Source organism: Mastomys coucha, unplaced genomic scaffold, assembly GCF_008632895.1.
Source record: "Mastomys coucha isolate ucsf_1 unplaced genomic scaffold, UCSF_Mcou_1 pScaffold18, whole genome shotgun sequence".
NCBI lineage: Eukaryota > Metazoa > Chordata > Mammalia > Rodentia > Muridae > Mastomys > Mastomys coucha.
This window is the reverse complement of record NW_022196900.1, coordinates 9,490,978-9,508,274: the sequence shown is the minus strand read 5'-3', so window position 1 is coordinate 9,508,274 and position 17,297 is coordinate 9,490,978. Positions and strand designations below refer to the sequence as shown.

Sequence of the window (17,297 nt, the reverse complement as noted above, 5' to 3'; positions counted from 1 at the left end):
ATATATGTCCCATAGTTTCGAGTAGAGGTGGTAGTGATTAATGATCCTGTACTTAAAATCTAAAGTGCTGTGTTGCAATATGAACCCTTTTTAACAAGTTTAGACCTTTTGTGTAAGAATGTATGAATGTAGTGTGTGTGTGTGTGTGTTTTGCATTTTTTCATTGGAGGGGAGTTCGATTGCATATGGGGTCTTGAGTGGTGTTGGGGATCAACTTCCATTGTTTTTCCACCATATTTATTGAGGCAGGGCCTTAGTCAAATCAGAGCTAGATCATCTTTCCTTGGGGACCCTCCCCCCACCTCTGCCTCTGCTGGAATTTCAGGTAGGTCACCATGCCCATTTAACATTTCTTTGTTCTGGGAGATTCAACATTTTCCTCCTCTTACCACTTTTCTAGGTAATCTCTTTTATGCCTTTAACATTTGGGGCTGTTCTAGATGCCTCATATTGATGAGATCAGTTCTACTTTTGTGTGGGGTTTATTTCATTTCGTCCTCAAAAGTTCATCATATTGTAACATGTATGAGCATTTTTTTTTTTTTTCATTTTTCGAGGCCATGTGATAGTCCATCAGACAGATCTATGCTGCATTTATCTTTCAGTTTATCTGTTGATGAGCATATAGATGATTTCTGCCATTTGACCACTGTGAATAAGACTTTATGCACATTTGTGCACAAGTATCTCTACCTTGCTTTCAATATATTTGCTATATAACGTAGATACTGAATGGGTAGATGATGTGGTAGTACTGTCTTTATTTTTACGTACTTGCTAGGCAAGTGTTCTTTTACTAAGTACCTCTCAGCTCAGATGGGTAGTATTTTGAGGAACTGTAATACCTTACCCTCCATAGTGGCTTTGCCATTTTTTTCTCTGAAAGTTTTTTTTGTTTGTTTTGTTTTGCTTTGCTTTGCTTTCTTTTGTTTTTTGTTTTGTTTTGTGTTTTGAGACAGGGTCTTTCTACTCTCACTATAGACCAGGCTGGACTTGAACTCACAGAGATCTTCCTGCCTCTACCTTCTAGCACTGGGATTTAAAGTGTGTATGCTCTACCACACCTGGCTTAAAAAAATATGGCATTGCTAATATTTGAAAATACCCTGTATCGCTTGTTTGAATCATTGACTGATCATCTCCCCAATGCCCTGACAGACAGGATGGACTCTAACTTAGAGATTAACCTGCCTCTGCATCCAAGCACTGGGATTGAAGGTCTGTGCCACCATGTCCAGCTTCATTTAATAAACTTACATTTGGCTATTTTGAATTGCAACATGGTTCATAACTCTCTGCCTCACCTTTCTAGCAACTGCCATTCACAGTATTGTTTATATGTGAAAATTCAAGATTAACTTCTCACATGTGTTAGTGTGTTAGAATTGGTTATATTTTTAAAAATTTGAAGCATTGATAGTTTCCTATGCTTTTCTTTCTTAGTAATAGAAAAAAAATTCTGTACTTTGATGTAAAGCTTTTATTTAATGTTAAGCCTTTGAAAAGTTTTTTCTGTTCAATACTACTGTATAATCAGAAATACTTTTACTTAATGGCTTCCATTGAAGGGTACTTAGTCCTTAGCTACATTGTCTAAGATTGAGTTTAGTTTTTGAACACTTGCTGAAATTGAGTCCCTTAACTACATTTAATGTTACAGTTACAGTTTTTACAGTTTATTAGCTTTTGTCAAGGGTCGATTGAGCAGTCTTGCTTTGTTTAACTAACTTTTCTCTGAAGACTTGTAGTGATAGTTGGGAGTTTGAATTATTCTATAATATTGACATAGCAGTTCATAATCAGAAAAATCAGGTTGGGACTGGGGTGAAGCTCAGTGGTAGAATGTATGCTGGGACCTTAGATTCCATCCTGGCTCAATTTCAGACTGACTGGTTCCTTCAGACATATTTTTAAACACTTCAGGTTTTTGTTAGTATTTCTCCTCTTCTACTAGACCATGATTATGTATGTTAATCCAAACTTTCTTATTTCCAACTCAAACTTTAAATGGATCTTCTATTTCCAGCCACTGGGTGGCATAGTTGCTTCTGTATATACTGGGTATAAGAGAATTTTTCTATTAACTCTTTTGTCCTTTCTGTTCTTCTTCTTCTTCTTCTTTTTTTTTTTTTTGGTTTTTCGAGACAGGGTTTCTCTGTGTAGCCCTGACTGTCCTGGAACTCACTCTGTAGACCAGGCTGGCCTCGAACTCAGAAATCCGCCTGCCTCTGCCTCCCAAGTGCTGGGATTAAAGGCATGCGCCACCACTGCCTGGCCATCCTTTCTGTTCTTGATGTTGGGTTCCTCCGATATTCCTTTATGGATGTCTACATGTTGCTTTGAATGACACAGCAGAATGCTTAGTACCACTCCTCTTATATAAAGCCTTAAGAAATCCATATGTAGGGTTTTTTCTTCCTTTGTAATGGGGTTGGGATATAAAGTATGCACCATCGTACTTCTAGAAGTGGTTAAAATAAGGGCATATAGGTAAATTAGAAAAGCCTAATTATGGCTGGCATTTACTCAGTTGTCTGATAAAATCTGTAATCCGAGCTTGTTAAATCTGATTTTTTTTTTTTTTATCTTTTTGGTTTTTGGCATTCAGACTTTTCCTAAGGAAGCCTGGCTTTGAGGGTTTTCAAAGACTAGCTAGTAACTTGTCCTACAGTTGGAACCAAGTATTTCTCATTGAAAGCCGCTGTACAGTTAGCTTTTCTCTTTTAATTTTGGGTTTTGATCTTTTGAAGTAGGTAGACTAGGTTGGTCTCAAATTCAGTGAATGGTTGAGGAAGGCCATAATTTTCCTGCCTTAGCCTTACAAGTACTAGGTTTACAAATCTGTGTCACCACACTCAGCTCATTCAGCTTTTCTTTCAAATCCTCTGGTTTGCTGTGCTTTTGTGAGGGTAAACTAGAATATAACATATCATGTCTTTAACAATAAAGTTTTGATGTCTGATTAAGATGCTTTCACTCTAGTTAGCTGTGAACTGGAGACTCCATTACACTTATTTGCTAAGGTCAGACTTTTTTAGATAAACAAGTACACAGTGGTAGAACCTACCACAAAAGAAAATGGAAAACTTCCTTGCTTCTTTGGATCTAATTTGAAATGGAAGATGGAAGTTTTGCTACATCATATATGTTGGACCAGTTATACTAGTGAACTACATAACTATAAATATTAATGCCTCTTAACTTTCATAACTACAAGCTATAAATGAGGTTAAAACAATATATATACTATGGATATATATGGATATTTGCAATAACGGAAAGTGCAGAACTGGGAGTGAGGGTCAGTAGTAGGGCACTTGGAAGCCCTGGATTTAGTCTTTGGAGTCCTCAGTCTTTTTTTTTTTTCTTTTTGTAAATCATGGTTTATTTATTTTACATGCACTGGTGTTTTGCCTATATGTATGGCTGTGTGAGGGTGTTGGATCCCCTTGAGGTGGAATTACAGCCAGTTGTGAGCTGCCATGTGGGTGATGGAAATTTAACCTGAATCCTGTGGAAGGATCCACCAAGCCATCTCCTTAGCTTCCTGACCCTCTACTCTTTAAAAATAAAACCAGACTGGTAATAGTTCTTTTATTTCTTGTAGATCATCTTTTTCTGGATGGAGCCACTCGGTTAATGACAGCTTAATGACTGATGTGGATTATCTCAGCTTCTTATTTTCTACACTTACAGGTAGCCACATTAACTTGCCAAGTTAAAAAAGAGAATACATGGCTATGTGACTGTAACATACTAGCTTCCTTAGACCATGCTCTTGGAAGTACGGTGGTCTGAATATGCAAACAGTTAGCGTGTTGGGCAGTATCTGTGGCAGTCTGATCATTTTTGAGAGCTATTAATTAGGAGGGTCATTGACAGATTTGTCTCTGTGGGTTGGACCAAGTGTAATAGAGCCAAGGAGGACATCAGAATATGTTAGGTACCAGTATCCATGTTGAAAGTTTGGAGTTGAATCCATCTCCCACTCCACCCTTTTTTCTCCCCAAATAAACAACTTAGAGCAAATAAGAGTAATTGAAAAACATTTGAAGGGCTATTATATAAGAACATACAATGTTTAATGTATTTGGTATGGAGCATATTGTTTCTCTTATATGTTCATTTGCTTTTATGTATTTTGAGACAGGTTTTCCTTGTGAAGCTTTGGTTGGCCTGAAACTCAGAGATCCCCCTACCTCTGCCTCCAGAGTGCTGAGATTAAAGGCTTGTGCCATTCATTTTCTTTGTTACTGTTTATTGGAATGATTATGCCCTTAAAAAAAAAAATCAAGACTAGTAAAGCTTCTAGTGAATATGGTAAAAGTGTTTTTTGCTGTGTTTTTAATTGGGTCAGATCACATCCTTTGCATGTGTAGTTAGTGTGAATTTTACAGTTTCTAGTAACTAGGATTTAATTCCTTAAGACACTATAAGATGTGAAACACAGCAGGGTAACAAAGAAGAGCTGTTGTGAGTGTTATGTATTACTGCTCTGCAATTTATTTTTCAGCTGGCTCTCTTTGTCACCTGCATTAGGGTTTTCAAAAGAGGAGTTGGCCTGGCTTCAGAACCTTCGAGGCGTTCCTCATGTCATCCAGACATCACTTTCTCCTGTGCTTCTTTACCTTACAGACTTAGACCAGTTCTTGCACCACTGGGACATAACAGAGGTAATAATACACCCAGAAAGAACTGTTCATTTCTGCAGTCCTGCTTGAGTCATTAGTGCTTGCTGTGTACTGTGTGTGGTGTGAGATGCTGCTACCTCCTGGAGAGCACAGCAGTGTGTAGCCTTGAATCTACAGATTTTGAAGTGGAAGAATATGTACAAAGAACTTCATGGTAGGGGATGAATTTAACTTAGTTATTGAGAAAACTTAGGTAAGAGTTGGCAGATTTGGAAAGTGAGTTTTTAAATAAAAAATTGCTCACTAGTTTTCTTTGATTTTTAAAAATTAATATGTAATTTATTAAAATTAAACTTAAGGGAAACGCCAGTTCTTTTTGTTTTTTTTTTTTGTTTTGTTTTTCAGGTTTTGAAGCAAGCATACAGATCATGTTTAGTTACTTAAAAGGAGATTCTGTTTTTTACCCTTTCTCTTAAAAACAGACTACTCCAAAACTTTAACATGTTTAGTATTTTTAAAGAAATCTTTAGAAATACTAAATTCTGTAAATACCTAATAAGTTTACAAGTGTAAATCTTATTAGCATGTTTTAGTATTAGTGAAAATTGAAACCATATGTCTAAACCAAGAGTTAGCATGGAATTTTAAGGGTCATCTTTTTTGCTAAAAGACAAAGTTATCTTAAAAGATTATTAATAAACAACCTCTAAAAGTCAGAAATATCGCTAAGGATTTAATTGTGTCTCGTTCTAATTCATTTGTTCATTCGTTTGCTTGCTTGCTGGCTCGCTTATTTATTTATTTATTTAATGAAATACTCTTGACTGTATGTAGCTCATGCTGCTGTTAACCTCAGATCACTTCCTCATTTCTTAATTAACATCTGATTCTCTTCCTATGTCTTAGAAGGCTATGTTTTCTGTTGACCGATAGAACTTTAATGATCTAAAAGGTGTTTGGCTGGGACTCTGACCTTATTATTTTCTGTAACACACAGTGTTTAGGCCATACATGCACGTGTTCTGCCTTGATCTGTCAGTGTTCTTTACCAGGGCCATCTCTATGCTCAAGTTACTACCCAACTCTTCTGTTTGGTTGTTATACCAACTAGTTTTATTAAACTTATTTTCATTTCATTTTATCTTTAATTCTATTCATGTTCTTCTCTAAAGGGTTAGAGCTACGCCTTTTGTAGATTTTAAACTACTGTCTTAACCTTATTTGACACTGTTCAAAAGTTTAAGGCCATACCGGTGACATTTATCCTCTGTGACTCTCAAAGCCTGGTAATGTGTTTATTTTAGACTCTTCATAAATACTGGCTTTTAAAAAGTGAAAAGCAGCAATAAAATAGTGAAAAAGAATAGGGTAACTAACCTAATATTTAACAATTGAGGTTTAACTCATAAGAGATGGCAAGAGCTAAGAAATCTCTCAGATTGTTCATAAGGCCTTAATTTAGGAATTTAGACCTACATTTAGGAATTGGGTTTGCTAACAAGTTGTCATTTTAAGGATCATTTTGATATATTTAAAATACCATTTGACATTTCAAAAAAATTATTTGATGGAGATTAGTGGGCTAGCATTCTAGGCTTGGGTTTGGCGGTATCTATGAGACAACTCAACCTTTTTTGCTTTCTTTTCGGGAGGCTTTGAATAAAAAGGTGTTTCCTATACTTCTAGTTTCTAAGTGTGTGTCTGCTCATATGTATGTATGCGTGTCTAGTGTCATATACTACTGTGCAGTTGTCATGAAAGCATGATCAACTATTTCTGAAATGAACATTTGGGCACACACATGGACTAAGTTTTAAGGTTTCTGTCTCTGAAATGTTAAGTCATAAGTGGAGGAAAATTAGACTTAAAATTTTAGTATTTGAAGTTTTTAAGCAAAGTTCCTCAGTTTCCTTTTAGATAAACTTGGTTGTATTTTTTGTTTGTTTGTTTGTTTGTTTTTAATTAAATTTTTTTCAAAGATTTATTTATATGAGTACACTATAGCTTAGCTGTCTTCAGATACACCTGAAGAGGGCATCAGATCCCATTATAGGTGGTTTTGAGCCACCATGTGGTTACTGGGAATTGAACTCAGGACCTTTGGAAGAGCAGTCAGTGCTCTTCTTAACCACTGAGCCAACTCTCCAGCCCTATTTTTTTTTTTTTTTTTACTTATTTACTTTTCATTCTGCTCACTGCTCCCTTCCCAGGCACCCCCTCCTACAATCCTTCCCTTATCCCCTCTCCCCTTCTCCTCTGTATGACATCTGCCCAGGATCTTCTAGCTTTCACAGTCTCTGGTGAGAAATCTGCCATAATTCTGATAGGCCTGCCTTTATATGTTACTTGCCTTTTTTCCCTTACTGCTTTTAAAATTCTTTCTTTGTTTAGTGCATTTGGTGTTTTGATTATTATGTGACGGAAGGAATTTCTTTTCTGGTCCAGTCTATTTGGAGTTCTGTAGGCTTCTTGTATGTTCATGGGCATCTCTTTCTTTAGGTTAGGGAAGTTTTCTTCTATAATTTTGTTGAAGATATTACTGGCCCATTACATTGGGAGTCTTCACTCTCTTCTATACCCATTATCCTTAGATTTGGCCTTCTCATTGTGTCCTGGATTTCCTGGATGTTTTGGGTTAGGAACTTTTTGCTTTTTGCATTTTCTTTGACTGTTGTGTCAATGTTTTCTAAGGTGTCTTCTAACCCTGAGATTCTCTCTTTTATCTCTTGCATTCTGTTGGTGATGCTTGCATTTGTGGCTCCTGATTTCTTTCCTAGGTCTTACATCTCCAGGGTTGTCTCTCTTTCTGATTTCTTTATTGTTTCTATTTCCATTTTTAGATTCTGAATGGTTTTGCTCATTTCCTTCACCTGTTTGGTTGTGTTTTCCTGTAGTTCTTTAAGGGATTTTTGTGTTTCCTCTTTAAGAGCTTCTAGCTCTTTACCTGTGTTCTCCTGTATTTCTTTGAGGGTGCCATTTATGTCTTTCTTATGGTCCTGTATCATCATCACGATAAGTGATTTTATATCTGAATCTTGCGTTTCCGGTGTGATGGTGTGTCCAGGACTTGCTATGGTGGGAGAATTGGGTCCTGATGATGGCAAGTGACCTTGGTTTGTGTTGTTTATTTTCTTACGCTTGCCCTCCGGCATCTGGTTAACTCTAGTGCCACCTGCCCTTGCTAAATCTGACTGGAGCCTGTCCTTCCTGTGATCCTGGTTGTGTCAGAACTCCTCAGAATCAAGCTGACTCTGTGATACTGTGATTCTGGGATCCTGGGATCCTGGGCTTTTTAGAGCACCTGGGAGAGTGGCTTTCTCTGTGTGTTGTGGGACTGGCTGCAGAGCTTGTGCCCAAGGTCTGCTCAGAACACTAACCCAGACAGACCGGAAGGAACCGGAGTCACTGGGCTAGCCAAGTTCCTACGTGCCTGGTCCCGCTGGTCCCAGTTACTCCCAGTGTTGGGACAGATGTTGGTTCCTGCTTACCTCTGATCCTGGGTGTGTCAGAGCACCTGGGAGTGGAGCTTCCTCTGGGTGTTGTGGGCAACTTTGTTGTATTTTAAGTCCATTTTCATGTGAATGTATTTGAAACATGCATAATTTTGCTATCTTAAAGTGTACAAATTTCATTTTTCTAATTCATTTTGATAAGTTTATCAGTAGATTCGAATTCCTTAGTTGTTTTGGGGTAGTGTATATGAGGTTTTCACTGAAGCTTTTGGGAATAGTATTCACAAGATAAAATATAGAAAAAATGAAAAAATAACTCATAGGGAAGAGTCTTTATCCCTTTTTATCCCCGACCCCTAATGCAGAGAGAGAGAGAGAGAGAGAGAGAGAGAGAGAGAGAGAGAGAGAGAGAGAGAGAGAGAGAGAGAGAGAGAGAGAGAGAGAGAATGTGTGTGTGTGTGTGTGTGTGTATGCATGGACACATGTTTTTGGTTTTCTTCATTTATGAAAATAATACTGTATACATTGGTCTGGACCTTGTATTTTTCACTTAGTATCTTCCTGACCACTAAAAAGTAGTACTTTGTAGCAGTAATTAACAGGGAAAGGCCCCAAAGGAAGAGAAGTCTAGATAGTAATAACTTTCAAATGAGAGTCTCTTTTCTCAAAAGTCCAGTAACTTTTAATTTTAATATTGTTGTTTTTAATTTGTTGGTTTTTAAGATTCTGATTAGTTTTAAAAGGCCTTTTTATTGTTGTTAAGTAGTGCTGAAGTTTGTTGCAACCCAGTTCTTCAGCATGTTAAGTAAGCATATTGCATCACTGAGCTACATTGGACCCAGCCCCAAAGACTATATATATATTTCATGGATAAACACAAGTGTAGCAGTTTCAGGATTTTCATACACTTTATGTATCTTCTACTTTTATAGTAGGATAATGTCCTAAGTTTTTATCATATTCTTGTTTCTTTATAGTTTTATCATAACTAAATATATAACTCCCACCTATTGTTCAGTTGTTGTACATGTTGAACTTTTTGGCTTGTGTTAAATAGTTCTTTTCTTTTCTGTTTTTTTTTTTTTTTTTTTTTTTTTTTTCTTTTTTGGCTATACAATATTTTTTTGAACAATTTATTTTTATTTTGTTTATGTGAGTGTTTTGCTTGTGTGTATGTCTATATACCACTTACATATCTAATGTTTATGGGGACTAAAAGAGGGTGTCAGATATTCTGGCACCGTAGTTAGAGTTGTGAGCCACTATGCAGGTGCTAGGAATTGAACCCTAGTCCTCAGGAAGTAGTTCTCTTAGCCATTGAGCCATTTCTCTGGCCTCCCTGCTACAACATTTTATTGTTGCCTGGCTTTGTCATATTTTGCATGGTTTTAGTATCTTTTTATGTTTCCTTTTGCATACTGTATGTCTTTTTCTGTATTGTATCATTATTTTTCTGTTTTTTACATTTCAAATAATAGTTTTAAAAATTTGTATGTATGTGAGTATTTTGGTTACATGTATGTGTGTGTACCATGTATGTGTCTGGTGCTCTTGGAGCCCAGAGGAGAGTATCAGATGCCCAAGAATTGGTCATGAGTTGCCAAGTGGGTGCTGGGCATTGAACATGGTTCCAGGAAGAACAGCCAGTGCTTTTTTAACCATATCTCCAGCCCATCTTTTTCTGTTTTTATTTTTAAAAGTCACTATTTTTAGTACTTTATCTTATGCTTTGGTGGTGGTTGTTTTGTTTTGTTTTCAGTTTGATCTTTGATGATTGTTTATAGATTTATTTATTTACTTTGGAAAAATTGGCAGCCATTTTTTTCTTCAATTATTTCCTTTTTGTTTCTGTCTCTTTACTTATGAATAATAACAGAAGAAAATGTTTTGTATCCAAGCATCACCACCCTCTCGTTCACAAATTATATATTTTTACAGATTTTCCATCTTTACTATATATTATTCATGCAATGTAATGGTTTAATGTTGGTATTTTCATTTGCGTAATTGAAACATTTTGATAGGTTGATACCAAATTTTCTCTAATCTCTTCCCTTCTATTACAGGCTTGTATTGATAGTGCTACTTCTATAGTATTTTTGCACAAAATTATTTTCATTGTACATGTGAAAGAAAATGAGATTTTTACTTTTCAAGTCATTTTGGTTAGCATAATCATGCTTTTTTTTCTTTTTCTTTTGTACATGACATTTATTCTTCATAGCTGAATATTATCCTCTGTGTGTATGTTTGGGTGTATGATAATTTCTGTACCCATTTATGCATTAATCAAGGCATATGGTGACTTTGTAATGTCTCTTGTGTATACTGCTGCAGTAAATGTGCTTAGGCAATCAAAACACTATTATGTGCTGCCTTTTATCCCTGTGGATTGTTCCCCAGGTATGATGCAGCTGGATCATACAGTAATTAGTTTTCTCTTGATCAGAATAATATAATTTTCTAGGGACTCACATCTTAAGATAACCAACATTCTTTTAATAAGTATTTAAATTCATGCCTTTTAATTTTGTCAAGTCATTCAATAATTGTTTTATCATTAATTTTATACACAGATCAATTACTTCATTATTGCTGAGTTCCACCCTCAGAGTTTGATTAACTGTGTCTTGGGAAGGCTAAGGCTAAAGTGTGTAACTTTATAATTATTTTTTTTTTTAAAGATTTATTTATTTATTATATGTAAGTACACTGTAGCTGTCTTCAGACGCACCAGAAGAGGGCGTCAGATCTCATTATGGGTAGTTGTGAGCCACCATGTGGTTGCTGGGATTTGAACTCATGACCTTCCGAAGAGCAATCGGTGCTCTTCCCCGCTGAGCCATCTCACCAGCCCCCCCCTTTTTTATAATTATTATTTTTTTAAAGATTTATTTATTTATTATAAGTGTGTAACTTTAAATCTTTTTTAATATTATTATTACTCTTAAATCTTTTTTTTTATGGTCCAGTTGTTATTCCTCTCCCGGTCAACCCTCTGATAGTTTTTCATCCCATTCCTCCTCCCCCATCTCCAAGAGGATGTCCCACATCCCCACATACTCCTATACCACACCAGACCTCCCCATTCCCTGGGGCCTCAAGTCTCTCAAGGGTATGTACCTCTTCACTCCAGGCAGTCCTCTGCTGTGTATGTGTCAGGGGCCTCGGATCAGCTAGTGTATGCTGCCTGGTTGGTGACTTAGTGTCAGAGAGACCTCAGGGATCCAGGTTTGTTGAGAAGGCTAGTCTTCTTATGGGGTCACCCTCCTCTTCAGCTTCTTCCAGTCATCCACAGGGGTCCCGACTTCAGGGTTGGGTTTGAGTATCTTCATCTGTCAGCTACTTGTTGCGCCTCTTAGAGGGCTCCTAAGTACATCATAGCATCTCTAGTAGTATCAGGCCTTGGAGTCTCCTGTTGAGATGGGTAGTGATTTGGTTGTGTCACTGGACCTCCTTTCCCTCAGTCTCTTCTTCATCTTTTTCCCCGCAGTTCTTTTAGACAGGAACAATTCTGGGTCAGAGGGTTTTTTTTTGTTGTTTTTGTTTTTTGTTTTTTGTTTTTGTTTTTTTTTTTTTTTTGAGACAGGGTTTTTCTGGATAGCCCTGGCTGTCCTGGAACTCACTCTGTAGACCAGGCTAGCCTTGAACTCAGAAATCCGCCTCCCAAATGCTGGGAGTAAAGGCGTGGGCCACCACTGCCCAGCTTAGCCTGTGTCTTTTTATAGGGGAATTGAGATCATTGACAGATATAAATGACCAGTGATTGCTAATTCCTGTTGTTTTGTTGTTGTTGTTAGAGTGGGAGAGAATGAGTGTTTGTTTCCCTTTGTTGGTTTTGCTGGTGTGAAATTATTTCCTGTGTTTTCATGGGTGCAGTTAACTTCATAGGGTTGTAGTTTTCCTTCTGGTACCATCTGTAGGGCTGGATTATGGATAGGTATTGTTTGAATTGACTTTGTCTTGCAATATCTTGTTTTCTCTATTTATGGTGATTGAAAGTTTTATTGGGTATACTAGTCTGGGCTGGTATCTGTGGTCTTTTAGAGTCTGAAGAATATCAGTCTAGGCCCTTCTGGCTTTTAGAGGCTTCGTTGAAAAGTCAAGTGTCATTCTAATAAGTGTGCTTTTATATGGTACTTAGCCTTTTCCCCTTGCAGCTTTTAATATTTTATCTTTGTTCTGATTATTATGTGGCATGAGAATTTTTTTTTGGGAGGGGTCCCATTTATTTGGTGTTCTGTAAGTTTCTTGTATGTTTATAGATACCTCCTTCTTTAGGTTAGGTAAAGTTTCTTATAATTTTGTTGAAAATATTTTTTGGACCTTTGAGTTGGGAATTGGGAATCTTCATCTTCTATTCCTATTCTTAGGTTTAGTCTTTTCATAGTGTCCCTGATTTCCTGGATATTTTGTGTCAGGAACTTTTTAAATTTAACATTTTCTTTGACCAATTATCAATTTTTTCTATCATATCTTCCATGCCTGAGATTCTCTTTTCCATCTCTTATTCTGTTTGTGATGCTTGCATCTTTAGTTCCTGTTTGCTTACCTAGATTTATTGTTTCTATTTCCATTTTCAGGTCTTGAACAGTTTTACTCATTTTCTTCGTCTGTGTGTGTGTGTGTTTATTTAAAGGTATTTCATGCCCTCTTTATGTGCCTCTTGACATAGTCATAAGATTGGTTTTAAGATAATTTTCTTGTGCTTCAGCTGTGTTGGAATACCCAGGGCTTGCTGTCGTAGGTAGGTAGGTAGGCTATTGATGCCACATTGCCCTAGCTGGTGTGTTCTTATGCTGGCCCCTAGGCATCTGGGTTTGTGGTAATTATAGGTTTAAGTGCTGATTTCTGAGTTTATTTTTGTTGGACGGATATTTTTTCCTTGGTTTCTGTTTCTTCTCTGGTCTCTGGCCTGAGTGACATGGGGTTCTGGCGAACAGTGAGTCCTCAGGTTCAGTAGAGTGTTTCTGCTGAGGTTTTGGTAGCCTGTGTGTACTCTGGGGTTTTGGGTACTTCTGTGCTGCCTCTGAATTCTGGGAACTGGCGTGGCCTTGGAGTTCTGGATGATGTAGCTTCTGGGGCTTCATTTCAGGACGTGAAGAGTGAGAACAAGTGAGGTGGTGGTGTTGTTTGGAAGCTAGGCTGGCTCTGTGGCATATATTTTCTAGTAAGTAGCTAGAAGGTTTTTGTCAACCATTTGATTCTACCCTTTGTGCCTTTGTGTTGTAGCAATTAATAGAACTATAGTCTCCATCTTCCTAAGCTTGGAAGATGTAAATGTTTTTGTAGATACTTCATAGATGTAGCATTGTGTGTATGTGATGTGTTTAACCCTTGTTATTTGCATCTACAAAATCAAGGTTTTACCTGTTTGCTATTGATTTATAAAGTTGCTTTAAAAATTGTGTTGAACTTGTCTTAATTCTTAAATGTCATGATGCAGTTACTGTTTTTCTCTTTTTCTGACAGGCAGTTTGTCACAGTTTATTGGTTATTCCTGCCCGAAGCCAGAGCTTTGACATCATGCAGAGTGCCATCAGTAACCATTTGGTAAATATCCTTTGTTTTTTGTTTGTTTGTTTTAAATAAAATGAAGCTTATCTGGCATGTCATGGCATGAAATGGTAAGAACTTTTGCTGGCGGTGGCTAAGTATGTAACTGAAGGTGCTGTTTGAGAGTGAGTGGAGGGTGGCATGCATTCTTTTTCTTAAGACCTTATTTTCTGTATTTGTGAAATAAGGGACCCTAAAATTAAAACCCAGTCATTTCTGAGTTAACGTCAATGAGTGTGTTTGGGATCTAGTAGTTTGTGGTTCAAAGTAGGGACATTACAGGGTTAGTCATTGGAAGGTGTGGGCTCAGCTTTGAGAAGGACTTGTCTTCTAACCCTTAAATTCACATTTGTATGCCTCCACTAGGTCTTTAAACTTCCTCTGATGTTTACATTGTGACTTGGGTTTGTTTTTAGAATATGTTTAATTGCAACATTAAAATCTATTTTTCTGGGGATTCACTTTGATTAATTTCCATAACCCTCTTCCTCCTTTAAAGTGAAGTTTCCCTTGAATTGGAAGAGAATACACTGAATTCTAAGTGCCTTTCTTTCCTTGCTGTCAGACTTCTAGCTCTTACTCTCTTATCGTCAAAGATGTGTACTTCTTTTTCTTCTCTGCCTCCAGCCACAGGTTTTTGATTTCATGTGCCCACATTTGTTGTGGGAAAGGCTTAACATCTCAGCTAGTCTTGGCCTCCATTTTCAGATTGCCTTTTGGAGGAGGCTTAGATCTGTCTGTACAGTTACAGCTGTGTTCAGCCTTAGTGACAGTGCACTCCTGTGATCTAGATGAATGAGCATGCCTTGACGAACCTTTTCCTGGCCTCCAGGTTTCTTTCCAGTGAGCAGCTTAATGTTAATATAATTTCTCTTACTAATCCCTCTAGGTGCATTTTCCTTATTGTGTCCACATGGCTAAACTCTGTATTTAAGTATATAGAATAGAAGGTGGGAACCAGTGAACAGAGTTCTGGTTTGAAAAGTTGTAGATAACTATGATTGTTAGGATTATGGCTTTGGATGTGATATATGAAGTATTCCTTTAAGTAATGTTATTTCTGACCAGTGATAGAGACTGTAATGTTTGAAACTTATAAATGTTTCCTCCATGAAAGGGAAGAAGTGCATGGATTGTATCAGTGGCAATTCTCAGGCCTGGCTCTGTGCTAGAATGCTTGCTTGCATGCGCGAATTCCTGAGCTCTGGTTTCTTCAATTTTCATTGCCATACACAAAAAAGTTATTTCTTCATGCAAAGTAATTTTATTTTGAGAATTAAATTATCAGGAAAATTGGGCCTTAAAGTGCAACAAGTAGCTGAGTTATACGACTACTAATCTAAAGTAGCATTCACCCCTCCCCCAACCACAGTAATTAATTAATCTCATGTTTCTCCACTCAGGTTGGGTTGACTGTTATTCCTGACAGCACAGCTGGCTGTATATTTGGAGTGATGTGTAAGCTCCTGGATCATACGTGTGTAGTTAATGAAACTCTCCTGCCATTCCTAGCTTCTTGTTGCTACAGCCTTCTTTATTTTCTGCTTACTCTAGAGAAAGGGGATACAGAACATCTAAAAAAGAGGTAATGCTTATTTTATTTTCAACCTTAATCTTTTCCCTTTTGTTTCTCTCCTCCCTAACTAAGAATGAAAGAGCTAGATTTTAGAACAAATTTAAATTCATTCAGTGTGCTTGAATATGCTTTGGTAGCTTTTTTTGGTTCTTTATTCATCTTTTTAATGTTGCAGCAAGAATTCTTGGGGTTTTTTTATTTTCATGAAGCTACAGATTTGAAAAGTCAGATGGTATTACAGGGTTTCTGGAAAGCTTTTATGAGAATTATTAACAGGTCTACCAACGCAAAAAATTTTAAAGACAGTGAATGAACTGTTAGTACAGTTTCTTAGTAGTAGTTTGTTTTTTTTTTTTTAATTTTATTGTTTTTTTTTTAATAGGATATTTTCTTTATTTACATTTCAAATGTTATCCCCTGTCCCATCCCTCTCCCCCTGCTTCTATGAGAGTGTTCCTCTATCCACCCACCCACTCTCTTACTCCTGCCTCCCTGCCCTCGAATTCCCCTACACTGGGGCATCCATCAAGCCTTCACATGTCCTCCCATTGATGCCCGACAAGGCCATCCTCTGCTACATGTGTGGCTGGAGCCTTGGGCCCCTCCATGTGTATTCTTTGGTTGGTGGTTTAGACCCTGGGATCTCTGGGGGTGGGAGGTGGGGCATCTGGTTGTTGGATATGGTTCTTCCTATGGGGTCGGAAACCCCTTCAGCTCCTGCAGTCCTTTCTCTAACTCATCCATTGGGGAACCCATGCTCAGTCCAATGGTTGGCTGAGAGCATCCACCTCGGTATTATTAGTCAGGCACTGGCAGAGCCTCTCAGGAGACAGCTAGCTATATCAGGTTCCTTTCAGCATGCACTTCTTGGCATCCACAATAGTGTCTGGTTTTGGTGACTGTTTATGAGATGGATCCCCAGGTGATGCAGTCTCTGGATGGATTTTATTTTATTTTTAGGCTTCATTAGAGATAGCCAGAGTAGAATTTTAAATTGTTGGACTTAAGAAGTGCTAATATGCTAGTGATTTTAGTTAGTACTTGTACTTCTTTGCAATATTGAAGGTAGAACTTACAGGATGTTTTGGAAGATTCCACTATAGGTTTAAAAGTATTTTTATGTTTATAATTTTATTGGTGTACCTGTTGGCTCAAGTGAAAAAACTCTAGACAGGTGAGCAAATAGGAAAAAAATTAAAATTATATTCTCTTCCTTTCTGTTAGTCTTTTTCTTTCTTTGAACTTTATTGTTTGCTGTGGCTTTTCTTTTCTTTTTTTCCTTTTTTTTTTTTGGAGGCAGTCTTGCTGGCCTCATTCTCAGAATCCTTATCAGTCTTATACATGCTGGTACTGTAGGCATGCACCTTTATGCCTTATGGCTTCTTCTCTTTGAACTTTACATGTGCTGAAAATTTATACAGCCAGTGCATGCTGGGTGTATAAATTTCATGGCTTAAAACAGTAATAAACTGAGCCATCCATATAATGCATTCCTGGGCATATGTATGGACCCACACTACCAGCACACAACACACACTGCAGTTCTTGTTCTCCTTTGTGTGTATCTCGTACTTTAGTGTTGATTGGCATTGTGGCTTGTTAAGTAGGTGGTTATGTGTATATTTATGCCTTCTCTTCTTATTTGCAAACTTGATAACACCCTTTTTGTATTTTTTCTTTTGGCTATCAGTATTGTATGTGGTCATTTGTATTGATTCATTTAGTTCTGTTTTATTCACTTTTAATTCTCTGTATGAAGGTAAGCTTTAGCAAAGTTCTTTAATGGGTTAGATTGTAAACAATTCAGGTTTTCAGGGCCATAAGCTCTCTGCTGTAGGTACTCAACACTACTGTATAATGTAAAAGCAGAAAACACATAAGTGAATGTAGCTGTTCCCAATGGAACATGGTTTATTGATACAGGCTGTGGTCTGGTTTGGCTTGCTTTGCAGTTCCTTTGATCTGTAGTATTCTGTTCTGTGCGTATGCCAGACCTTGCCCATTATACTATTTGTATTTAAGCTCACAGTTTTTTCCAATGAAGACAGAATTTTCTTAGAAAATAGGTATTTTCACTACAGT

At 37.3% G+C, this 17,297-nt stretch overlaps 1 protein-coding gene across 1 annotated transcript in view; it reads left to right on the top strand.

The window, feature by feature from the left end:
• Tex10 (testis expressed 10) overlaps window positions 1-17,297 on the top strand; it is a 35,931-nt gene that overhangs the window by 12,367 nt on the left and 6,267 nt on the right. Inside the window, exons 8-11 of the mRNA XM_031377366.1 lie at window positions 3,608-3,696; window positions 4,540-4,673; window positions 13,556-13,636; window positions 15,043-15,224. Coding sequence (XP_031233226.1) covers window positions 3,608-3,696; window positions 4,540-4,673; window positions 13,556-13,636; window positions 15,043-15,224 — 486 coding nt within the window. The remainder of the gene's footprint in view (window positions 1-3,607; window positions 3,697-4,539; window positions 4,674-13,555; window positions 13,637-15,042; window positions 15,225-17,297) is intronic.